The sequence below is a fragment of the Phodopus roborovskii genome, unplaced genomic scaffold (genome assembly GCF_943737965.1).
Source record: "Phodopus roborovskii unplaced genomic scaffold, PHOROB, whole genome shotgun sequence".
NCBI classification, from domain to species: Eukaryota; Metazoa; Chordata; class Mammalia; order Rodentia; family Cricetidae; genus Phodopus; species Phodopus roborovskii.
In genome coordinates, this window is record NW_026125278.1 from 11491752 (window position 1) to 11518280 (window position 26529).

The following is a 26529-nucleotide window of genomic DNA, read 5'->3' on the forward strand; positions in this document are numbered from 1 at the left end:
ATAAGTTGAAAAAATGTTTTATAAAGATTCAGGAAGCAGACATGGCGTGTATGCCGTTAGTCCCAGCTGATTGGGAGGCTGAGGCTGAAGGATCAGGCGAAGGGCCATCCTACCCTTGGGTGCATGGAGGAGCCAGACTGAGCTTCATGAGACTTTGTATTAAGACGACAAACAGTCCCTTTTGTAACATGTGGGTGGGTTTTTAGAAATTTTACTAAATTTGCGAGACGTGGGCATCTTTGGCTTCGTATTACCTCTAGTACTTGCTGAGCTGACTATAGCAGTGATGTGTTAGACATTAATTGAATACCTAGGTGGAAAAATCACTGTTATTTTGCTTAGCAAACACTTTGTCAAGAACCTCGCGTGTTAATATGTACTGTCTTCAATATATCAAATGAGTCTTTACGTTAGTTAACATTATTGACCACATGGGATATAGCTACTTAGTAGTTTCGTTTATAATTTTAATTGAAGGTAATAATAAAAATTTAAATATTACAGAATATATCACTGATGTCCATTTGAATGACCTATCTACATCACAGATTCTTCCATCAAATGAAAGTGTTAACCCGCGTTTATCAGCTAGCCCTCCTAAGTCAGGCAGTCTGTGGCCAGGATTGACACCTCCACACAAAAAAGGTAAAGGAGCCCCCTCCTCACCCCTCACCCACCCCACCCCTCTGCTTCCATGCTAGCTTTAGTCTGGTGATTCCGATGTAGATGGCGTGTTATGAAATATGTGCTCTCTTAAAGTTGATAGAATTATACAGATTAGCATTTTTTGTCTGTGGTTCTCTACATTAGGACTTTTTCTTATAGTTTAGTTCGCTTTAATATTGTATGTGTATTGGTCTCTTGCCTGCATGTGTGTGTGTGCACCACATGTGTCCCTGGGGCACGGAGGTTAGAAGAGGGCATCAGAACTGAAGTGGATGGGTTGTGAGCCGTTATCTGAGTGTTGGGGACAAACCCGGGCTCTGTAAGAGCTGCAGGTGTGTTTAACTGCTGATCCTTTCCGCCTCTTGAGTCACCTTTCATAATCAGATTGCCACCTACGCTGCGGCCCACCATACTGATTCTCTGTCCCTGCATACCCTAAAGCCTGCTACTCTTCCTCTTTTCCCTTTTCCCAGAGTGCCCTGTAAGTGATGCTGCACAGTACGAGGCTTAGCAAACAGCCCTTTAAACCATGTAGTGTAATGTATATCAGAATTGCACGTTGACTATTCTTAATCGTGTAGTGTAATGCGTGTAAGAACCGGCTGCAAGACTGCACAGCTGAATACTTTTTCCCCTACCAAGCTTTGTTTCAACTGTTTCAGCAAACCATTATTTATTACTCATCAAGGGGTGTTTTAATTGTTTACAGTTTTTGGCAATTATGAATAATACTGATGTAAACATTTCTGTATAGTTTTTGTGTGATCCTAACTTTTTCTTTCAAAGAGAAGGCCTGAGGCTTGGTGTCCTGGGTTTCATGTACATTTTATGGCAGCACTGGATGGAGCTTCCTGTGTTCAGGAGCCTGTACCATTCTGTGTTTCCACCTGGTCTATATCGCAATGCTAGCACTATAGATGTGAAGCTAGAAAGCGTGGAGACGTCCCGTGTGGTGGAGCATGCCTTTAACGCCAGCACTCAGAGGAAGGTTGACCTGTGTGGGATTGACTCCAAGGACAGTGTGGTCTAAATAGGGGTTCTGCAATAGTCAGGGCTGCATAGGGAAACCTGTCTCACACACACAAGTGAACAGAGAAACAAACATAGCTGAATGTGTTAAAGACACAGTGGGCCAGTGAGGTGGGCCAGTGGGTGGACGGCAGCGCTCGCTGTGTGCACACATGTTGTCTTCTGACCTCCACACATCACTGCATACACTCTTCCCCCCACGCACAAACAAACACCATCTATAAAACTAGAAAGCATGTACTGTTCACCCCCACGTACACGCAAACACCATCTATAAAAGAAACGGAAGCCTTGGCAAAGACCTTGCTGGGATCTTTAAAAGGAAAGGTAAGAGTGAAAGACGTGTTTGTAGGTTGACAAGGAGCATATACCCAGAAGAGTATATATAACAGACCTCACTGACTGAAGCCTTTCTTCATGTGAGCCCTGGTATACAGCAAGCAAGAACGGCGGGGCCTGCTCCGAAGGCGCAGGGTGCAGGCCGGCCCTCCTGGGCTGTCCTTCATCTTTACCCTGCCTCTCCCAGCTTCAGCTCTGCCCCCTGACTTGCGGAGCATAAATATCCCAGGGATGGGGCTAACTCCTCGTTTTGTATATGGAACACACGAGTGAACTATTACGCTGTTTAATATTAACTAATTTCATATTGTTTTCATATCCCTCTATGAACATTTTAATACGACCAAAAACCATAAATACTTAAAGCCAGCTTAAGCTTTATTTGATTTTTGATTGGCTTCTCTAACTAATGAATGTTTTTTTTTAAGATTTATTTTCACTATTATTCTTGTATATGTGTTTTTCTGTGTGAACATGCCATATGTTTGGTGCTTATGGAAGCCGGAGAGGATGTAGGTTTCCCTCTAGAGTTCCCGCAGTTAGGAGATGCCTTCTGTAGGGATGCAGGACCCCCTGTGTTAGGGTTACTGCAGTTAGGAGATGCAGTTAGGACATGCCTTCTGTAGGGATGCAGGACCCCCTGTGTTAGGGTTACAGCAGTTAGGAGATGCAGTTAGGACATGCCTTCTGTAGGGATGCAGGACCCCCTGTGTTAGGGTTACTGCAGTTAGGAGATGCAGTTAGGACATGCCTTCTGTAGGGATGCAGGACCCCCTGTGTTAGGGTTACTGCAGTTAGGAGATGCAGTTAGGACATGCCTTCTGTAGGGATGCAGGACCCCCTGTGTTAGGGTTACTGCAGTTAGGAGATGCAGTTAGGACATGCCTTCTGTAGGGATGCAGGACCCCCTGTGTTAGGGTTACAGCAGTTAGGAGATGCAGTTAGGACATGCCTTCTGTAGGGATGCAGGACCCCCTGTGTTAGGGTTACTGCAGTTAGGAGATGCAGTTAGGACATGCCTTCTGTAGGGATGCAGGACCCCCTGTGTTAGGGTTACAGCAGTTAGGAGATGCAGTTAGGACATGCCTTCTGTAGGTGCTGGTCCTCTGGAAGAGCAGCAGGTGAGACATCTCCCCAGCCTGAAGTGATGCTCTTGGATGGCTTTTTGAATTTTTTCTTTCATCCAGTAAAGTGTTTTATCATGTGTGTGGGTGCATATGCCTCAGCAAGCTTGTAGAGGTCAGAGGACATCTTGTTGGTTTTTCTCCTTAGATCCTGTGAATGTTGGGGATCCCACTCAGGCCTGAGGCTGTACAGGAAGTACTCTACCTGCTGTGAGCGTCTTTTGGGCTGGGTACTTTCTACTGTTGAAACATTCTAAAGATGTGGAGGGCCCAGTGGCTAAGGGTGTACACAGGGTTCAGTACTCATCCATTACACCAGGTCAGCGGCTTCTGACTCCAGCTCAGGGAATCAATCCAGTGCCCTCTCTTCTGGTTTCCATGGGACCCACAGGCACAGGCTCAGAGACACATAGCAACAAATAGTCAACAAATAAATCTTAAAAAGGAAAAGATTCTAGAGAAGGCCAGGATGGGAGCTCGCTTCTAATCCAGTGCCTCAGGGAGATGGAGACATCAAGGGCCTCAGGATGCAGAGTTGTCTTAGTCATGGCGAGTTTGAGACCAGCCTGTACCACATGAGATCCTGCCTCAAAAAACAAAACCTTCAAGACAATGCAAAAATACTTTAGAGAAATATATTCAAGGAAATAATGATTCTTTTAACGTTCTTTTAATTCTAGCTCAGTCTGCATCTCCAAAGAGGAAAAAGCAGCATAAGAAATACAGGAGTGTTATTTCTGACATATTTGATGGGACCGTCGTTAGTTCAGTACAGTGTCTGACGTGTGACAGGGTGAGTATGGGGAACCGGAACAGCAGAGGGTTTCTGTCAGATGATATTTTAAACCCTGAGAAGGTCTGAAGAATTAAATCGCTCATTGCTCTTGAAGCCCATGCGTGCATTTCATGTGTTTGTGTCAATTACACATTGATTTTAGATGGAGACTAAAGGTGTGAGACGTAACCTTTGCAAAGGATCATGGGTCTTCTCTCTTTGGTGACATACAGAGGAGAGAATTTGCTTAGCAACAAGAATTGTTAACAGTGCTTATTCTCCCAAGGGTGATGAAATTAGGTATGCCTGGAAGCTGTTGTGTTTACAAGCAAAAGGCAGTAAGGGTATTTCTTACACTTGGCTTTGTAGGGAGCTTGTAAATAAATGTCACAGGTGCCTCAATAATAAAGATAATGCCAAATTCACAAACACACAAGACCCGTCTCAGACATCAACACTTCAGGGTTTCTTGGCTTTTCGCTTTAGTGCGGTAATGAGTGTAGTTAGTGAATATGAAATAATGTCTTACAGGCAGAAGAGAAATAAGCTTTCAATTACTGTATCAGACTGTTACGCACAGACGGGCTATTTCCCAGAAATGTTTTTACGTGTAGTGTATGGGTAGTGCTGCAGTTAAGGCTGTCGTGTGGTAAGAGTCTGTCACCAAAGGCACGATAGTCACCTTCATGCGTGGTAGTGAGACTCCGTGGTTTCGTGGAGCATGTGTCTCCCATGCTGTATCCCTGCTGTTAATCGCTGGCCAGGGTCAGGCTTGTTTTCCTCTTCACCCTTTAAACAACATTAGAGATTATTTTCAGCCTGCAGTTTCTGTATTTGAGAGTCAGAGGGGAGAGGGTGCCTTGATCCCTGGAGTTTGAGAACAGTCTGGATGATACAGTAAGACCCAGTCCCATGTGTCCCCCTCCCCCATGACCAAATACTCTAACACACCGGTCTTCAGTGGCCAGGAGGCTGGACTTGCTGTTTCTTAACACTGTGACATCTATGATCCATAGAAACACTACTGGCTTATTCGAAGATTACATTTGGAACAGTAGTATTCTAAAAGCAGTTTGCTTGTTGTTTATATTTGCTTATTATAATAACTTGCTTTCATTTTTGGGAGAAATCTAATCTTATAAATAACTGTGCTGGGTTCTTTCCATCCCGTTACAACCAAACCCTTGCAGGTGTCTGTAACCCTCGAGACCTTTCAGGACCTGTCCTTGCCGATCCCTGGCAAGGAAGACCTTGCCAAGTTGCACTCCTCCAGCCACCCGACCATAGTCAAAGCAGGGTCGTGTGGCGATGCGTATGCGCCACAAGGGTGGATAGCGTTCTTCATGGAGTATGTGAAGAGGTGTGTACTCATTCCCTTTGCTTTGACCCATCGCTGACGCTGCTGCTTCTGCTAGCAGAACACTTCCTTTTTCTTCTGTCAATGATGTTTCAGGTTTGTTGTCTCATGTGTCCCTAGCTGGTTTTGGGGTCCAGTAGTTACCTTGCAAGATTGTCTTGCTGCCTTCTTCGCCAGAGATGAACTTAAAGGTAAGAAATGTAATCATACTGATGACTGGGTTCTGGTAGGTTTGGCTAATGCTGAATTTTTGGACAACTTAAAAAGTACTTGCTTGTATTTCCATGGAGGTATCTTCCATGGCAGTGGACATATGATGAGAAAACCCATGGCCTGAAGGGTTTATATAAATCTCTAACACAAATGGCCCTTTTTGAAGTTCTGTGACTCGGAGAAAGGAGAATTCACGAAGACAGTGGATGTCAGATGTGTCTTGGATTGTCTTGACATCTTCAGCTTCATTGAAGGTCCTACATTTTCCTTGTGTGTCCAGCATGATGCTTGGGCATAGGACAGGGTTATCAGAAGTTCTGTTTAGTGAATACATGAAGAGACTGTTAGTCCATCAGACTGGGAAGAGAGGGAGGGCACCCTGGGATTGCAGATGAGTTGGCAGCTGATGAGTGATTACATCTGTCCTGTTCGCAGGTGACAATATGTACAGTTGTGAAAAGTGCAAAAAGTAAGTATCATTGTGTAACCCGAGTTAACCAAGACAGAGAGGCTAATACTGGGGTTCCAGCTTCAAGCTGAAGTTCAGAAAAGCAAAGCAGCCGGCCACGAGCTCTCCCCTCTAGCTCAGGCTGAAAGGGTGGATCGAAGGGCTCTTCACCAAGTCCCAAACCGCTGCCTCTCCTCAGTGTGGCAGAGTGAATGCCTGTGCTAAGACTGTCTCTGTCTTACACACTTCCCTGATGTTGAGTTAAAGGTGTGAGCTCTACTGTTTTAGACTGATTCACTCTTGTGTAGATCTGGGTGGCCTTGGACTCACAGAGATCCGTCTACCTCTTAGTCCTGAGTCCTAGGATTAAAGGTGCGTACCACCACCTCCTAGCTTCTGGATCCTGGGATTAAAGGTGGTGTCACTACCACCTGACCTCTATAGCTTGAGGCTGACTTTGCTTTTCTGAATCCTCAGGCAAGCTTTAATAAATCATAAATAATATATCACCACACATTGCTTTCAGTTTCATATTTTTTGTTTGTTTATCTGAACTGGGCACATTGGAGTTATACTTGATGCTATGTCTGGAGATTGGTTATTTTGTAAAACATGTTTAGGGTAGAAGTTTAGTATTCTGATGTGAGATGTTATCAAAGGTGCAGATTTTGAGGGATGAAGTAACTGAGTTTGCATTAACTAACATAAAACACAATGAGTCTCTTTGCATTGCTGTGGTACAGTGGCGCTCCGGAAGTGCATGGTCTGCTGTTACAGGGCAGAGCAACAGGACAGCTCAGCCTCTTTGTGTTCACGTTTTCTACCAGCTTCCTTTTCTGTCCTGTAATAGTTTTGACTTTAAAAAACCTCTTTTTTTGGTTGGATGTGGTGGCACACAGCTTTAATCCCAACACAGAGACTTGCCAAGGTGGTCTGGATAGTGTGTTCTAGGCCAGCCAGAAGTCCACAACTACAGCACACAAACAGAAAGACGTCTCAATGATGTCAGAGAAAGTGAGCAGAGATTAATAAAGGCAAGTACCTTTGGCGTAGAGGGAATTGGAAAATTTTCTGCATCTGTAATGGAAAAATAATGAACTCCTAAGAAAAGCTGGAATCTTTATTTTTCATTTTTTAACAGTGCTTATTTTATGTGTGAGTACTTTGCCTGCGTGTGTGTGCTCAGTCCATGGAGATCAAAGAGGGTGTCAGACCCCCTGAAACTGAGTGTGGCGCTGGGTACTGAGCCCTGGCCCTCTGCAAGAGCAGCCAGTATGTCTTCAGCTGGAGTCAGACAGATGGAGAAGCTGCTGCCAGTCACAACAGCTCTGTCTTCAGTCGTTAAATAAATACCTCTCTTACCCATGTAGAAAGATTTTTGTTTTGGTTTGTATGGAAGCCCTGTCTGACAGCTGCAAGTAGAAAGTTATAGAAAGGAAGTCTAGAAAAGCATCTCCTCGTGTAGCTAGACGTGCCAGAGAGAAGAACAGGCAATGAGGGAAAGAGTCAGGTTCACCCCAGTTCCCGAGTGGGGGTCTGACAAGTATGCATTGATACTGAGTAATTATGACAATCACTCTGCTTCAGTTTTTCTCCAGTACTTAAGATATCTATATATTATGTCATAGGCCAGGTGTGGTAACTCACGCCTGTAATCCCAGCTGTTAGGAAGCAGAGGCATGTGGATCTCTGAGTTTGAGGTCAGCCTGGTCTATACAGTGAGTTAACAGGAATTCCAGGGGTATGTAGAGAGACCCTGTCTCAAAAAATTAAAAAAAAAAAAAAAAAAAAAAAAAAAAAAAGATTTTCAAGCCAGGTGTGTGTTCATGCTGATAATTCTCAGCACTAAGGTAGAAGGATTATAAATTGGAGCCTTTGTCTCCAGAACAAATAAAAAGAGCAAATATATGAGCTTGAACTACTGATCTTGAACAGTTGGAGTTTGCACTATGCAGTTTTACTTAATATCTGCATGTTAAAATATAGACAATGGCACAATTATTTAGTTCTAACTTTTTAAAAGCAGGATCTCGTGTATCCCAGGCTGGCCTCCAGCTTGTACTGTATCTGAGGATGGCCTTGAGTGTCTGATGTTCCTGGTGCCACTTCTGAGTGCTGAGGCTGCAGGCATGTGCCATGATCCTGACTGCTGCAGGCATGTGCCATGATCCTGACTGCTGCAGGCATGTGTCATGATACTGACTGCTGAGACTGCAGGCATGTGCCATGATCCTGAGTGCTGAGGCTGCAGGCATGTGCCATGATCCTGACTGCTGAGACTGCAGGCATGTGCCATGATCCCGAGTGCTGAGACTGCAGGCATGTGCCATGATCCCGAGTGCTGCAGGCATGTGCCATGATCCCGAGTGCTGCAGGCATGTGCCATGATCCCAAGTGCTGCAGGCATGTGCCATGATCCTGAGTGCTGCAGGCATGTGCCATGATCCCGAGTGCTGAGGTTGCAGGCATGTGCCATGATCCTGAGTGCTGCAGGCATGTGCCATGATCCCGAGTGCTGAGGCTGCAGGCATGTGCCATGATTCTGAGTGCTGCAGGCATGTGCCATGATTCTGAGTGCTGAGGCTGCAGGCATGTGCCATGATCCTGAGTGCTGAGGCTGCAGGCATGTGCCATGATCCTGAGTGCTGAGGCTGCAGGCATGTGCCATGATCCCGAGTGCTGAGGCTGCAGGCATGTGCCATGATCCTGAGTGCTGAGGCTGCAGGCATGTGCCTCCACTTACCTGTTGTGCTGTGGGGTGGATCCCAAGGTTTGTGTATGTAGGCAAGTTTTCCCCACATAGCTAGTCCCTAATTTTTTTTTTTAAATTAAAGCATTGTCCAGTAACTTTTAATATTTTGGTGTAAGTTACTTTTTATGATAAGGGATATTTTGCTGTTAAGACTATTGATTGCATAAATATGAAACATAACACAGGAATATTGCTACTCTGATACCTTTCTTCTTGACATTTTCTGAAAGTGTTTTGTGGTCCTTTTGAATATAATAAATGTTTTGATTATTAGTTTTTCTCTTTTGTCTTTAGGTTGAGGAATGGAGTAAAGTTTTGTAAAGTACAGAAGTTTCCCGAGGTATGACTTCATCTTCGCTTGTTTAAAAATGTAGTAAACTCAGCATGGCTGAAGCAGAGTAGTCATCTAATGGTTTGTCACACACACCGTTAGGATTCATCTTAGGAGGTTGGGTTGACTATGTGAACACCCTTTAATAGTTCCTAGTGCTGGTGAACATGCCATCAGATGTTGAAGGTACAGTCAGAAACTGGGAATGTTGAGCTTAGGGAGAGGAGCTGTGCTCACTCGGCCTCATTGAAAATATATCTGAGCAGGGCGTTGTTGGTACACGCCTTTAGTCCCAGCACTGGGGAGGCAGAGAGAGGTGGATCTCTGTGAGTTCTAGGCCAGCCTGGTCTACAGAGCTAGTTGCAGGACAGGCTATAAAGCAACACAGAGAAAACCCTGTCTCAAAACAAACAGACAAACAAATAAAGAAAATAAAATAAATCTGGAGTCATGTTAGAATTCAGAGTGATATTTAACATTCTTACTAAAGTAATATAAATATCTCAAATACTGTATTTTGGTATGAGCCAGGCTAGGTGGCTATACAGATCTCTTTGAGTTTGAGGCTGGCCTGGGCCTACATACTGATCAAATTCCAGGTTAACCACGACTACATAGTAGACCTTGTCTCATAAAAATGAATAAAACAACAAAAACCACCTAACCCCAAAGTACAGTATTTTAAAATAAACATTTAAATTGCTATAATTTTACTTGATTGGATGCCTCATTTTCTTGTTTATAAAATAAAACTTTATTGTACACTTTTACCGCTTGTAATCTTTTCTGATAATTAATTTGGATGCTTATTTTTTTTTTTTTAGATTTTGTGTATCCACCTTAAAAGATTTCGACACGAGCTGATGTTTTCTACTAAAATCAGCACCCACGTTTCCTTCCCGCTGGAGGGCCTGGACCTTCAACCGTTTCTTGCAAAGGATAGCCCAGCTCAGATTGTGACGTACGACCTATTGTCAGTCATTTGTCACCATGGGACTGCAAGCAGTGAGTACAAAGACTTGACATTTGTTTTTTATTTAAAAACACGTATCTGAATGATTGCTCAAATAAGCCCCATTTGACAAAGTGAAGAAAAATTTTAAATCAGATTTAAGTCCTTATTATTCGAAAAATGACAGATTTAACACCAGGGAGTAAGTGTTTAGGAAATATTGAGCTAGTTCAAACAGGTACCAGGGATACAGATTAGCTATCTAACTTAATTTTGTTTGCAGACATTGAGTGCCTGCCAAGTTCAAGGCCACCCTGGGTGTAGCATCATTAATAAAGGGCCCCAGACACACATACTGGAGGTTCAGGCTTCAAGCTGAAGATGGAGAAGCAAAGCAACCAGGCCGTCAGGTCCACCCAGCTAGAATGGCAGTCCTCTCTCTGCAAGTCCTCAGAGGCAAAAGCTCCCAGTTCCTGTGTCCTCCTCCTTTTAATTCCTTCTCTGCCCGGCCATATCCTCCCTAGTGCTGGGATTAAAACCGTCTGATCTAGGTGCCGACATCACCTTTGTGTGAGCTGTTTGTCTTAGGGCTGGATCAGTTTCGTGTAGTCAGTGTGGCCTTGAACTCACAGAGATCCATCTTCCTCTTAATCCTGAGTCCTGGGATTAAAGGTGTGTGCCACCACTGCCTGGCTTCTCTGGCTAACTAGTATGGCTGCTGTGCTGTTTTGATCTCCAGTGGCTTTAATAAATCATAAACAACGTGTAGCAAAGACTGTCAAACAAAGAACTCCCCAAGTTTAAGGTAATGATGACATAAGTTGCCCTAATTACAATTTTCTAACCCATAAATATGTACAATTATGATTTGTCAGAGGAAGCATTTGTGATGTCAAATTTTGAGACACCACATATTTTCCTTATAATATATGGAATAATAGAAATTACTTATAAGAGCAAATGGTAGCAGCTTTAACAGGGTGGGCTTTGTACAAGGTTTTCAGAGCTGTGTGGTCTAAGGTGAAGTGTAGTGGAACACACTTATATTCTCAGCACTTGGGAAGCTGGGCCTGGAGGGCTGCCAGTTCAAGACCAACCTGGGCTACAGTAGTGAGACCGTATCTGAAAACAGAAGTACAGGGTTAAAATCCCCGTGCTTCCTGTCCTTCAGTGGCCGTGCGGGGTAAGATCACAGATGTCGTGTAGGTGTGACATGTGACACACTAACAGGCTCTTTTCCTTGCAATACAGGTGGGCACTACATCGCCTACTGCCGCAACCATTTAAATAACCTGTGGTATGAATTTGATGACCAGAGCGTCACTGAAGTCTCAGAGTCCACTGTCCAGAATGCTGAGGCCTACGTTCTCTTCTATAGGTGATGGGGACTGGGACCGTCATGACTGTGGTGGACATCTCTGAAGGGATTTGTACTTCTGAGACTCCGGGGTTTATGTGTGAGGGTTAGAAATGTACTCTTAATGAGTAAGATAAAGACACTTCTACAGAAAGATCTCTGTTCAGAAAATGAAGACTTCAGATAGGCAAAGGGATATATTTTGTTTTAGAAAGATTGTTTTTTGTTTGTTTTTAGCACTTAATTTCTAAAAGTTCACCTAAATTTATTTTATTTTATTTTTTATGTATATGGGCATTTTTTATGTACCTGGTGCCAGAGGAGGTCTGAAGGGGTTATCAGATCTCCAGGAACTGGAGTTACAGATGGTTGTGAGCCACCATGTGGACTCTGGGAATCGAACCCAGGTCCTCTGCCAGAACAAGTGCTTTTAAGTGCTGAGCTGTGTCCCCGGCCCTCATTTTTTTCTTTAGCATTTATTTATTTGTTTATTTGCTTGTTTGTTGCTTATGTGTGTATGCATGTATGCACCTACATGTGTGCACTGAAGTTAGTTTGTAGAGACCAGAGAACAACTCCAGGATTCGTTGTGGGTTCCACTGTGTGGGTTCTGGGAATCGAACCTAGGTCCTCTGATTTGGTGGCAAGCAGATCCTTATCTGCTAAGCATCTCACTGGCTCACGATTAGTTCTTTTGTCTTTTCTTTTTTTAAAATATAAAGTTAGAATTAAATACCAATTTTTTTCTCTAGATATCCCATAGTAAAAACCCTTGCTATATTTCAGTATCTTATAAAAGAGGGTGCTAGATGCTGAAGCAGGGACCAAGAATGGATGTGGCTCAGCCACTTGGCTTGACCTTATTAACACTGACTGCCCACCTCGTACAGGGGGCACATGGACACCCATAGTTAGGATTCAGTATCAGCCCCCAGGGTAAAGTATGGTGCAGTGGGCACATGGACACCCATAGTTAGGATTCAGTATAAGCCCCCAGGGTAAAGTATGGTGCAGTGGGCACATGGACACCCATAGTTAGGATTCAGTATCAGCCCCCAGGGTAAAGTATGGTGCAGTGGGCACATGGACACCCATAGTTAGGATTCAGTATCAGCCCCCAGGGTAAAGTATGGTGCAGTGGGCACATGGACACCCATAGTTAGGATTCAGTATCAGCCCCCAGGGTAAAGTATGGTGCAGTGGGCACATGGACACCCATAGTTAGGATTCAGTATCAGCCCCCAGGGTAAAGTATGGTGCAGTGGGCACATGGACACCCATAGTTAGGATTCAGTATCATCCCCCAGGGTAAAGTATGGTGCAGTGGGCACATGGACACCCATAGTTAGGATTCAGTATAAGCCCCCAGGGTAAAGTATGGTGTATTGAGCTGTGGGACAAAGAATATTTTTGTTGAAATTCTTAGGGCTGGCTGATAAGATCCATAGTAATCGTATGCATTATAATCTAATAATGAAGAGGAGTTATAGCCTTGTTTAATGTAGTAAATGTGCCTTAACTTCAATGAATCGTTGTCCTCAATAGGAAGAGCAGTGACGAGGCTCAAAAGGAGAGGCGGAGGATATCGAATCTGTTGAACATAATGGAACCCAGCCTCCTTCAGTTTTATGTATCCCGACAGTGGTTAAATAAATTTAAGACCTTTGCTGAACCTGGCCCTATTTCAAATAATGACTTTCTCTGTACTCATGGAGGTAAGGAGTGCTGTTAGGTAAAACAGTGGCAGACGGTTGCAGTTAAATAATTTGCAAATTGGGAAAGAGGCAAGAATTCCCTCTCCGCTTTACTGCCCACCCCATCACCCCATCTGGAGCTGAGTGATTTGATTGTGTATGGTTTCAAAAATTGGCCCTGGGTGAAACCCTGCACTAAAGCCTAAGAGTACCATAGACTGTCTGTCCCAGTGCTGTGCAAGCTCGGATTTCATGCTAGAGTCAGATACTGCAGTCAAGTAGCTTTGTGCATGCATGTCTCCTGGGGATGGCCACTCCTGCAGTGTGTCTGTCACCTGTCTGTCTAAAGTACGGAAGCACGTTTGGTATTGTTAACTGTAACTTACACCTCAGTGATGGATGGGCTGTTATTGTCTGCTCCTGCAGTAATAAGCAGGACCTTTGTGTGGACACTTTGACTGACCTTTATGGTTGGAGACTTGGTATTGTTAATTATTTTGTAATGAAATTATGGGGTGGGAACACTCTGTACTGTGTGCAGAACCTAAAGTTGTGTTATTTCAGAGTCTGGTGATGCCGGTTAGTGGTTGGCCAGATGCTTGGCTTGCACAGGGTCCTACCGCCAAACCCTAGTGCTGCCAAAGAAATAATTCTGAATGTGTATTTCAAGATGTGTGCTATGCTCATCGTGGGAAGCATGGTTACTGAAAATGCTTTTTACTTATGTTTTTATAAGGGGAGCTTTAAGAACAGTGATTGAAAGACAGGCTTGGTGGTAATCCCACTGTTTGAGAGTCTGAGGCAGAAGAATTGCTGAGTCTGAGGACAAGCTGTGCTACAGAGTTAAGACTCGGCGGGGGGGGGGGGGGGGATTGGCCAATCACCATAAAAATGGCGTTATGTGCCTGGTGGTGCTACACTTTTAATCCCAGCTCTCAGGAGGTAGAGCAGGGGGTGGGGGGGGCGGGGGGGGGGCCTCTGTGAGTTTGACATCAGCTTGGTCTGCAGAGTGAGTTCCAGGACAGCCAGAACTACACAGAGAAACCCTGTCTTGAAACAGAAAAACAACTAAAACTAATAAAGACAGGAAAGAATGAGTTTGTGCGGGAGATGTAGGAGAGTGCTCACCTTGCTTGAGTAAGTCGTCGTTTAGTTTTAGCACTGCCAGAGTTAGCCTTTGAAAGTCATATAAAGAGATTAAAGACTAAAACATTAAGAGCGCTTGTTACATATTTCTTTTAGGTATCCCTCCACGAAAAGCTTGTTACATTGAAGACTTAGTTTTGATGCTGCCTCAGAACGTTTGGGATAGCCTCTATAGCAGGTTTGTTCATGACGCACAGTAGGAGAGTCAGCAAGCAAATTGAGAGCGCTCACAAAAGTGTTGGGTTAGGCCCCAAATACCCAGTGTGTTACCTGATGCCTATGAGGAATCTTCCTTTTCTTTATTTATTCTAAAGTATGAGTAGAGGCATTTTAGTTAGTAGGGTCCTAGTCTAAATAATGGGAAATTTTATGATTGTCTGTAAGGTATGTTGTAGCAAATAACTTTATGTACCTTGTTTAAAGGATGTCACATCTTCCCAATAGTAAATTTTTCATAGTTGTACACTACAGAAATTGGGTGTCCTTGTTCCCAAATTTTAAGTTTTAAATGTTACTTCCATGCTGAGCATCTTATAAAATGTTAGAAGCGCACTCAGTAAGCATGTTTTATGTGAGCATTGGAAGACCACATTTGATTACAGTTTGCTTGTGTAGCTAAGAAGGGTTTGTGCAGATTTGAGCACCTTTCAGTGTTGTCATTTCTGCTGTTGTAGCAGAAGTGACCATAAGGGGGCGCTGTGTGCCCTGATAACATAAAATGGCGTTTCATGTGATTTTCCTATAGATTTGTGATTTAATTTTTTTTAAAAGTTATTTTTTGTATGTATGCGTTCATGCTATGGAGGAGGAAAACATTCTTTGATTCTGTCATGTGGGTCCTGAGAAACACAGAACTTAACTTATTTTAAGACCCACTGAGCCATCGTTATTTGTAACTGGCAATTTAAACATTGATTAAAAAGCTAGAACATGTGCCTTCTCTGCAGTTGTGATTTTCCCTCTTCATGTTTAGGTATGGAGGAGGGCCCGCTGTCAACCATCTGTACATTTGCCACACTTGCCAAATCGAGGCAGAGAAGATTGAAAAACGAAGAAAAACTGAATTGGAAATTTTTATTCGGGTAAAGAAGTAACACTTTCAAACTGTAAATGATGTAAGATAGAGATGGCAATCAGACAGTTGTTAGAGAATGGTGGAGAGAGGGCTGCAGTGGGTGTGAGGTCCTGCCTGCACAGCTGTGACATACCCTGTTCAGTCCTCCAGTCTAGACCCTGCTCAGTTCTCCACAGTCTAGACCCTGCTCAATCCTCCAGTCTAGACCCTGCTCAGTCCTCCAGTCTAGACCCTGCTCAGTCCTCCAGTCTAGACCCTGCTCAGTCCTCCAGTCTAGACCCTGCTCAGTCCTCCAGTCTAGACCCTGTTCAGTCCTCCAGTCTAGACCCTGCTCAGTCCTCCAGTCTAGACCCTGTCAGGTATCCACAGTCTAGACCCTGCTCAGCTCTCCACAGTCTAGACCCTGCTCAGTCCTCCAGTCTAGACCCTGCTCAGTCCTCCAGTCTAGACCCTGCTCAGGTCTCCAGTCTAGACCCTGCTCAGTCCTCCAGTCTAGACCCTGCTCAGTTCTCCAGTCTAGACCCTGCTCAGTCCTCCAGTCTAGACCCTGCTCAGTCCTCCAGTCTAGACCCTGCTCAGTTCTCCAGTCTAGACCCTGCTCAGTCCTCCACAGTCTAGATCCTTCTCAGGTCTCCACAGTCTAGTCCCTGCTCAGTCCTCCAGTCTAGACCCTGTTCAGTCCTCCAGTCTAGACCCTGCTCAGTCCTCCAGTCTAGACCCTGCTCAGTTCTCCACAGTTTAGATAATGCTCAGTCCTCCACAGTCTAGACCCTGCTCAGTCCTCCACAGTTTAGACAGTGCTCAGTTCTCTATAGTTCCAGACCCTGCTCATTTTTCAGTTCTAGACCTTGATTAGTTCTTTATAGTTCTAGATCCTGCTTAGTTCTCCACAATTCTACTCTCTTCTTCTGGTGCATGCTCTTCTGTTTTCTGTTCATTTGTCATGGCAAGAAATATTACTCCCCAAATTTTATGTTTTCTTATCAGACTGGTTGTGGCTAAAGGAACCTGCACCTTCATTCTCAAAGGGTCTGGACCCTCAGTAGTCTTAATTGTTAGATTTCTGTAAGGTAAAGTTTTAACCTATGGTTAAAGGTTATAAAACTACTGAATAGTGTATGTAGTCATGTAAGGAGTAAGGTTTTTTCCGCCCGCCGCCGAGTCTTGTCCCGCTGCAGTGCCAGCCCCAATTAACACACAGAGACTCTATATTTGATATAATTCTGTTGGCCAGGTACTAGTTTCTTATCGGCTAGCTCTGCCTTAATTATTAACCCATTTCTATGTATTTCCACGTGGTCTTACCAGGGAGAGGAGGCTGGCAGTTCTTCCTTCTCCAGACTCTCCGTCTTGACCCCTCCTTCCTACTTCCTCTTTCCTCCTTGTCTCCTAGTCCCGCCTATCTTCCTTTCCTATTGGCCAACAGTGCTTTATTATTAACCAGTATGAGAAACATATATACAGAATGACATCTCCCATCATAGTCAGTTGAATGTTGGATCCTAAAAGGATTTTCCTTGTTGTGCCTTTGTGAATTGACCTTAATGACAAATGTGACCTTGGATAGAATCTTTGCATAGGATTTTGAGTTGAAGTCATCCTGAGAAGTTTTTATAGAACCTAAGTACACTCAGTGTCCCTTCAAGGTAGAGAAGGATGCCATGGAAGGATGGAGGGCAGGTTGAAGTGACAGCCATAGGCAGCCCTCAAAGGAGTGAGGAGTGGGATCTCTAGGTTTCCAGGGGACAGTGTTGTGAGCACTTTGATGCTGGATGCTTGTGTAGATGGAGTCCTTAATTGGTCTCAGTAATAAAAACCCAGAGTTGGATATTGAGGGAAAGGCTAAGAGATCAGAGAGATCACCTCCTCAGCGTCTCAGCAGACAGGAGAGTGAGTTCCTGTTTCTGCCCAGATCCCTCACTTCCTGTCTGTCTGAACAGACCTCAGACCTCTATGCTTAGCTGGTGCCAGGCTTTATTTGTACAAGCAAACTATCACCACTTGCGTGTCTCCAGACCTGTGAGAAGACAGACTTCCCCTTTCAGTTACCAAGTCTGTGGTCACTGGTCATTGTGGCACTCCACAGCAGATGCAATGGCTGTAATCTCTCTCTCACTTCTGTTTTTTAAAGACAAGGTCTTTTTGTTGTTGTTTTTCAAGACATGGTTTCTGTGTAGTCCTGACTGGCCTGGAACTTGCTGTGTAGAGCAGGATGCCTTGACTCACAGAGGTCTGGCTTGGTTATTCTTCCCAAGTGTTGTGGTTACAGAATGTGCCAGCATCCGTGACCTAATGGCACTGGTTTTCTAGGACTGAGTCTCTGTTCCTATTGTGTAGCAGCCATTTGTGTAATTACAGTTTGTACAGCAGCCACTGTAACTGAGCTTAATTGTTTTAGCTAATATTTGAACCCTTAATTCCACTTTTCCAGATGGCTCAGTGACAGGGAAAACACAGTGTAGCCATGGGACTGTTTCTGGGACCAGTCCTGTAAACTCTACTTTTTCCCCGTGGAGTTAAATCCTGTAAAGTAGTAGGAGCTAGAGTCTGGCGTGTAGGAAGTCGCTTGGGGTTTTCCACATCTTTACCCGCTTGTTAGCACTGTAAATTCTAGAGATGAGAAAGCGGTTTGGGGCATAACCCACATTATGCAGAACACTGTCAGGCCTGTAAACTGCTGCAGTCAGCTAGAAAAATCGAGTCTGTGATGGGTGGGTGGTGGCATGCGGTAACTTTAATGAACCTTGTGGGTGTGAGCCCTTTACTTTGTATAAAATCAGTTCCATGGTCAGAAGCAATGGAGGTGAAATCTGGTGGCAGTGATTTTTCTTTGAGAATTTTATACATGCATGTCGTGTATTTTCAACATGTTTACTTCTGCTCCTCACCTGTTTTCTGTCTCTCTCAACAAATGGACTCACTAAATATTCTTGGCTGTCTTGGAACTCACTATGTAGACCTGGCTGGTTTTGAACTCTTAGACAGTTGCCTGCCTTTACCTCCTGAGAGTCCTGGGATTAAAGGTGCCCTCCACCACCTATCCCTTTTTAAAAAATTGCCTGCTGATTCCAGTTTCTGCTTCTCATGTACTCATGGGTGTTGGGCTGTCCATTGTAGTATGATCTACCTATTGGGGAGCAATATCCTCAAAGAAAAGAAAACTTTCTTGGGCTGGAGAGATGGCTCAGAGGTCATCATACCATTGATGACTTCCAGAAGTCCTGAGTTCAATTTCCTGCAATCACATGGCAGCTCACACCCATCTGTAATGAGGTCTGATACCCTCTGCTGGCGTATAGGCAAATATGCAAGCAGAATACTGTTTACATAATAAATAAATCGAAGGGAAGGAAGGAAGGAGGGAAGGCAGCTTTCTATCTCAGAAGCCATTAGTTATTAGTAGTTCCTCAACTAGACATGGGGGCTTGTGAGCTGTTTTCCTCCATGATGGGAATTTGAAGGACCACATGTTAAGTGATTTAACAGTCTGGTGTTTATTTTGTGGTGTTAGATATTAAAGCGTTAGGTAGGTGACTTACCATGGAGCCATATGCCTAGTGTGGTAGGTTGTTTTGTTTTGCTTTTGAAATAGACTTAATAGATTTAACACTTAACCCGTGACTCTGAGCAGTCTTGCTTCCAAGTATTTAACAGAGAAATGAGAACTTATAAAGCATAAAACCTGTAAACAAACTCCTTAGCAGTATTGCTCATAAGTTGCCCTAAAATGGCAATGGTGGAATGGGCAAAAGCTGTGAAGTCGATAACACAATGTCCTAGAGTCACACAGGGCTGTCATCAGCAGTGAAAAGCACATGGTTTGCGGCCAGCCTTGGTTTTCGAGGAAGACTCGGGAGCAACACAAGCAGTCAGGAGTGGGGCGCTCCTATGGTAGAGGCAGGGTGATCAGGGTTTCTACGCCACCGTCGGCTTCATACTGCTAGCTTGAGGCCCGGCTGAGCACGCAGGTGTAAACAGATGCTCAGCTCCCCATTCTGGTTCCAAATTACCACACAGGGACTAAATATTGCTTGTAAGTGCTCACCCAGTATCTCAGGCTTATTACTAACTAGCTGTTACGTTTTGCGTTAACCCACATTCCTTATTTAGGCTCGGCTGCGTGGTGGTACCTACTTTGAACATGGCGCTGTCATCTTGTGGTCCCTCTGCGTCTGGCTGGCATCTCCTGACTCCACCCTTCTCCTTCCCGTCATCGTTAGTTTGGTTTTCCCGCCTGTACTTCCTTCCTGGCTACTGACTCCTCAGCATTTTATTAAACTAATTGAGGACAGATCTTTACAGAGCTATTTTATCCTGCAACACATAAGACACTGTCAACAGTCCTGGATAGCTAATCTGTGCAGCAGTGGGAATGATCTGAAGTTGTTTGTTCTGTTGTATGTGGCAAAAAAGACTTTTGGGGGCTGGTTACACCCAGTGCCATTAGCTTTCCTGGCATATTTCTTGAATCTCCTGGCGTCCCAAGTTCAAATTAGTCTTTTCAGGGCAAGGTTACACCATGTATTTTACACTATGCAAAGTCAGCATTATGTTGATGATACCCAGTTCTGCTGCCAGACTAAGGTGTATCCTTATCCAACACATAAACAACCTGGTCAGAAATAAGTGACCGTGGTAGCCTGGGATCAAGTGGGGTCTCTGGGAAACGGAGGAAGCAGGCATGATCAGTTTGAAGAACCAAACCCTAACCCAGAGGAAATGAAGTGCGTACAGGGCCTCGGGGCTTGGAAGCGATGGGCACCAGTGGCGACTTTGGCATTCCATGTGTGCGAGACAGCTTGAGGGGGTTGTTTCTCTCCTCAGAGGGCGCCAACTGGTCATCGGGCTTGGTGGCAGGGCCTCTCCTCACTGAGCCATCTTGCTGGCCTGCCTTGATTTCCTTCTTATTGGACAGGGTCTCTGTGTCCCAGGCTAGCTGTGAATGTTTGCTCTCCCACATTTACCTCCAGTGTGCTGGGATTGCCTGTCACCGTGCACAGACCTTGATTTCTTTAGAACCGTCACACATAGACCCAGAAGTTTCCCTGTCCCATTTTATGGTTCTTGTGCAAACCGCTTCTGAGTATCCCAGGAAGACGCTTGCCCTCAGTGGAGTTGAATTTGGTTAAATATTAAAGGGTCATGAGCATCTGGGCATGGTAGGTCATCCCTGTAAATTCCAGCCTTTGGGAGGTCAGAGCAGGGGTATCTGGAATTCGAGGCCACCTGGGCTGCATGAGATATTTTCTTAACCCCTCCCTTAAAAATAAGAGCTATAGGAAAGGACAAAAGGTTGAGTTAGGTTTAAAGAGTCTGAGAGCAGGGTGAGGACCTGAAGTGCTCAAGGTGGGTCTGCTTTGATAGACAGGCTTGTAGGGTATGTGAGAGATAGTCATGGAAATAGTTGTAAAAGTGGTGAATGTGTGATCATTGCAGAAGCCTGAGATTCAGGAAGGTATCGTGGTTTCTGGGCATAACTAAAAGATTACTGTGATTACACATGGAGACAGGAACAAAGCAGTCAGCTCATGGAGCACTACTGAGGCAGGAATGTTCAGTCCCTAAACTGCATAAGCATGGAACTGGTGGTGCATGTGTGTAATCCTAGCACTTGGGAGGTAGGAAGATCAGGAGTTTAAGAGGATTCCTGGTTACACAGTCTGAGGTCCATCCAGCGTCTTTAAATAAAAGTGTCTGTGTAGCTCAATGTTAAAGTACTTATCTAGCCAACAGAAAGTAGCTCTCTAACTCTGCATGTTTGCAACGGCATGCATTAGTGCAGGAGCACACGTGTGTGCATGCCCACGTCACGCACACGCACGCACGCGCACACACACCCCAGTGCTAACTAAAGAGCTGGCTGGCTGCCCTTACCTAGTCTGTGTCATGGGCATTGCACTGCCCAGCAGGGATGCTGCTGTAGTTAGACAAACTCCAGCGCCCTGGCTCTTTGAGGCCCTGTTACTTGCACCTCTTTTGTGTACCAGTGTTTGTAGCCATTCGATCTTTACTGTGTTTTAAAGTTGGCTGTGATGGTTTTAAAGCATGAGGGACTTATTGAGCCCTCTGCCTCAGCTGCCTTCCCTGGTCTTTTATGGCTGCTTGTGTGTGCTTGTGTGAGCTTCGAGACGTAATCTAGTCATCTATCGGGAGACTGCACCCTGCATCTTAGAACTAAGGTAACCTAGGGTGCCAGTCTCAGAGGCCCCTCATGCATGTATTATGTAGAGAGATTGCCTTGTTAGGAGAGTATCGCGGATCCGACATTAGGTGCCTAACCCTTTTCTCTTTTTGCAGCTCAACAGAGCATTTCAAGAGGAGGACTCTCCGGCTACCTTTTACTGTATCAGTATGCAGTGGTTTAGAGAGTGGGAGAGTTTTGTGAAGGGTAAGGATGGAGGTAAGTGCTTAACAGAAAGTTTCTTAGCCATTTTTGTTTATTAATTTTATGAATATTAGAGATTATACCAATGAACAAAAAAGACCCATTACTTCAGGTAACCTATATTCTAGTTTATAGTCTTACTGCTATGAACTTACAATTATTACTCATGACAAGAATAAAAGGACTGAACAAAAACAAATGTCTTTAATTTCAATACCAGTGGCCAGGGAGATGGCTTGGCAGTTAAGATGTTGCTCATCTGGGGGAACCTAAGTTTAATCTCAGTGTCTACACCACCACCTGTAACTCCAGCTCCACAGGAATCTGACACTCTCTCCAGAATCCACTGGCACACACATCCCATACACACAGATACATAAATAAAAGTAAAGTTTATCTTAATGCTGAAAAGCTTTAGAGGAGGTAGGCATTTGTGAGTTCAAGGCCAGCCTGGTCCGTGTAATAAGTGATGTAGCTTTGGAGCCTGTCTGTCTTGGAACTCACTCTGTAGACCAGGCTGGCCTTGAACTCAAAGAGGTCTGCCTACCACTGCCTGGCCGCAGTGTGGACTTTTAAAAATAATTATGTGTAATAATTTGAGTAGAAGGCAGGATGGTGCATGCCTGTACTCCTGGCACTGGGGAGCAGCAGGGTATCTGAGAAGTGAAGGCATCTTATATATACATTGGCAGTTTCAGGCCAGCCAGGACTGTATCGTGAGAACCTATTTTAATACTACTAGAACTATTAGTAATAATTTGAAAAATAAGGTGTTCTTGATATGTTGAGTTGATTGCAGAAAAAAATATGTATTATTTGAATCCCTTGGTTTTTCAAATTAACAAAGTGGTGGACTTATAAATTATGACATTTCAATCTTGTGTGGCATTATGCTTTGTTCTCTTATCCTCCCGACTGCCCTCTCAACTACTTCTTAAACCATGTATTGTGCAAAAGCAAAAGACCACACAGATGTTAAAACCATATGCCTATTTTTCTGTAAGATTTTAGTAATTTCCTCGTGCCTGTTGACAGCTTTTGAGAATTGACAAGTACTGTACTCTCATGTTTAAAGAAAAAACACTTTGATATTTCACTTTATAGTGATTTTGGTTTAAATAACAAATTTGGGACTGAGAATTTTTTATGTTTTTTTATTATAAGGGGGTTGTTCTTTTGTGGCATTAAGAAACACTTGATCTGCAGATTATTTCTGTGATCTTGGTGCTGAGTAGACTCTTAACCTTTCTTGGTTGTTCTGGGTCAAATGAACCCAACCTGAGAAGACACTAAAATAGATGGTGTTTGTCGCAAACAGCCAGCTTGGTCACATTGGCAGTTCACAGTCATTTCAGTATGTACTTGTCTGCAGCATTTCTTTGAAAGTAATCGTCTTGTAATTCCTTCATCCTTTTGATTTAGATCCTCCAGGTCCGATCGACAACACTAAAATTGCAGTCACTAAAGGTGGTAATGTGATGCTCAAGCAAGGTAACTGTTCAGTACACACATACACATGCACACACAGATGCATGCACAGATACACACACACGCACACATACACACCTACTCACACACACACACACGCACACACATACTCACATACACACACACACTCACATACACACGTGTGCGCACACACACTCACATTTTCACACACACACACATATACACATGTGTTCACACACACATATACACATGTGTTCACACACACACACATACACACACATACTCACATACACACACACACATACACATACATACACACACATACTCACATACACACACGTGCACGCACACACATGCATATCCCCTCCGCCGCCCTCTCCCCCCCCCCCCCACAGTCTTTTCTGAGACAGGCACCATGTACCCCAGACCGGCCTTGAATGTGCTGTGCAGCTGAGAATGGGTTCACTTGTGGCTCTCCTGTCTGTACTTCCTGGGTGTGGGGATTACAGGCATGCACGTCATGCTTTAATTAGTATTGAGACTTTTACTTGCTGACGATTTCTGATAGAAATACTAACCAGCCATCATGTTATTTATTTTTTTTATTAACCTAGTTCAAAGATGTCCAGGCTTAGAGTAGAGCAGAGGGTTACTTGTGGGAAGGGTTTAGAGTTGCACCTAGGGACTAGGGATACAGATCTCCAGGAATTTAGAAACATTACACACTGTTCTATATCTGTGCAATGTAAGCATGTTTGTAAACGCCCTTCTTTCTGCACACACATTTCAGGAGCGGACTCTGGTCAAATCTCAGAAGAAACATGGAATTTCCTGCAGTCCATATATGGTGGAGGGCCTGAAGTCATCCTCAGGCCTCCGGTTGCTCACGTTGACCCTGATGTGGTACAGGCAGAGGAAAAGATTGAAGTGGAGACCGGATCTTTGTAGTGGGTGCAGAGCTCTAATGAGAAGTCACCCTCACTTGATGCTCACACGTTCAAAACATTCCTTAAAGCATGTCCATTTCTATTTTCATCCTGCGTCACATTTAGTCCTTTGTACTGGGCATTATGGGAGGGTATGCTAAAACGTGTAATATAAGTTGGTCATATCTAATGCTAAGTAAATTATCATTATGTCTTTAGTGTACTGTTTGGAAAGCAAAGGGACACGTGATAATTAGGTCTTCTGACCTTTGTTCTAAGGCAGATGCAGGTACCCTCCTTAGCACTGTAAATACTTCTGCTTGAAAACGTTTTCATTGCCCTAAGCCATCCTAACTGGCCAATCTTTTCAGTTCTCAAAAACCCTAATTTAATTGTATAATTTTGACATGGCTTTGCGTAGTAAGGAGCCTATTTTTAATTGAGAGTAGTGGTCAGAAAATTGTTAATTTCCTAAAGCTCAGGAAACATTAGGGTGTTACTTCTTTTGCACTGCAATATACAAAGTTGGGTATTAAATTTATGAAATGTCTTTTGAATGTAACAGGATGTATTTAGTTTGAGTGGAATTTGTCGTCAGATTATCAGTAACTTATTGCCTCTTATAATGTAAAATGTTAAACTTTAATTCTATAGACCTGAATGGTATTCATTAATGTCAGTAACTAAAAAAGTCTTAGTTTTAGGCCACTTTTTATTTTGAGAGCATGAAGTATGGAATGTGTCAAATGATTTTTAATTAAATGCACAAAGTCTTTTTGAATCTTAGAGTATGCATTGCTGTTTGCTTGATTATGTGATGTCAAAAGCCTAACTATGTACACACATGCCGAGTGACACAGTGCTGGCCAGCACTCACGATGACTTTGTTTCTGTGTGGGTTAGACCCACCACCTAAAAGCAATGGTGTTAAAACTCATCCAATAAAATAATTTTAAGATGTGTAAACGGAACGTTGAACTTATTTGATAGACTTTAACACTGATCTTAGGCCCAGTTTGTAAAATGGAGGAAGTTTAGATCTCTCATTCCCCCCCTTGAGATTGACGCCAGCCTGAATTCTTGATAGGTCAGGGGCTGTGTTAGGACTTGAGGATCATTAGCTGACCTGTAGAAATTCGATCTTTATAACAACACTGAGAGTGAGGGGCCACAGACTAAAATAAGCAGTAGCAAGATCATGGGTCTGGCTGGCTTTTGCAGAGAGGAGCGTGGTGAACCAGGGGAGGGAGATAATTAAACAATGACTCAAACCAGTTCATGTCCCTGTATTATTTTCTCAGCCAGTCAGAGTTCCCTAATCCCTCAAGTGGTTAGCATAAAAGCAGCATTTCCCCAGGGGCTGCACAGAGTCGTCCCCCCTCCCACCTCCTTGGAGAAATACATCTAGGCTGTGGCAGTTCTGTAAAGCATCTTCAGCTAGGGAAGAGTAGGAGGCTTCTAGGTGAGCAGATTTTCCTAGTTCTAAAAGGTCTCTGTCAGTGGCCTCTCTCAGGGCATTATGGTTTTTGTCCTGTAATATGAGGGCTGAAGCTCCCAGACCTGTTGACCTAGCCATCCATAGACCCAGTAAAGTTGGGACCAGAACAGCAGCCATTCCCACGGCCTGTTTATTTATGTCTGGTCTGGAAGAGGGAAGAAGTCATTTTCCTAACTCATCAGTGTAATACAAGAATGTGAGGTGTGACTTCTCGTGTTGGATGCAGTTTCAACACACGGTGTGAGATTGCGGGCAGGGCTGCCAGGCATTACTAGGGTACCAGACACATAGTCTGACTACCTTTGGGGACGATTATGGTCTCATTACAACGGTGTGCATGGGTGAGGAGAATGTGTTTTCACAAGAGGATTCCTCAGCCGATGCAGCTCTACCCTCATAGTATGGTGGCTTTACCTCTAAGCAAGTCCAAGAGTCAGTGGTCAGGTCAGGTCAGGCTGAGAAGTGTTTAGGACAATGTAGGTTGCCGTTAGGAGTGGATAGGGTCAGGGTAGTGAGGGCAGGGACATCAGACCCAGGATGGGTCAGAGGGACACTGTGGCAAGAATTTGTGGCCTTTGAGGGGGACCTGTGTGTGTGGTGCCAACTGTCAGATGGGGTTGGGCCCCAGTAGGATTACCTTTGGGTCAACAGTTTGGACATGATGTATGGTGAATGGCCATCCATAATCAGACCATTTTTAATATAGCCTTAGCCCCCAGGTCTCTACCCCTCCCAGCAAGGGGTATCTTCCTGTGTGGGCGAACTTCCTAAGTGGGTTTCTGTCTAAAATTCTGGTGACTGTGATAAGGCCATTCCTTACAAGTGGGTCCCATGGAATAGTCCCTGTTGACTCAGCCCCCCTTTTCAGATATGACCCAGTGAAGCGCCACACTTGTCCCCTTGGGCTCCTAACCACTGGCTCCTGACTGGGGTAAATATAAAATGATGGCTCCTTAAGGCTCATACGGTCATCCTCCTGACCATATCAATAATTCAACCTGGTCACAGCACCC

At 44.2% G+C, this 26529-nt stretch overlaps 1 protein-coding gene across 2 annotated transcripts in view; it reads left to right on the forward strand.

Annotated features, from left to right (window-relative positions):
* Usp33 (ubiquitin specific peptidase 33) overlaps window positions 1-24984 on the forward strand; it is a 41215-nt gene extending 16231 nt beyond the window's left edge. The window contains exons 10-23 of one of the 2 annotated variants that reach the window (XM_051195535.1): window positions 505-645; window positions 3839-3951; window positions 5124-5293; window positions 5387-5481; window positions 5939-5972; window positions 8998-9043; window positions 9859-10039; window positions 11238-11364; window positions 12889-13058; window positions 14280-14361; window positions 15157-15265; window positions 21556-21658; window positions 23066-23134; window positions 23883-24984. In XM_051195535.1, coding sequence (XP_051051492.1) covers window positions 505-645; window positions 3839-3951; window positions 5124-5293; window positions 5387-5481; window positions 5939-5972; window positions 8998-9043; window positions 9859-10039; window positions 11238-11364; window positions 12889-13058; window positions 14280-14361; window positions 15157-15265; window positions 21556-21658; window positions 23066-23134; window positions 23883-24040 — 1598 coding nt within the window. In that variant the 3' untranslated portion in view covers window positions 24041-24984. The remainder of the gene's footprint in view (window positions 1-504; window positions 646-3838; window positions 3952-5123; window positions 5294-5386; window positions 5482-5938; window positions 5973-8997; window positions 9044-9858; window positions 10040-11237; window positions 11365-12888; window positions 13059-14279; window positions 14362-15156; window positions 15266-21555; window positions 21659-23065; window positions 23135-23882) is intronic. The other variant, XM_051195543.1, reaches the window with a different exon arrangement.
* The last annotated feature ends 1545 nt before the right edge of the window (window positions 24985-26529 follow it).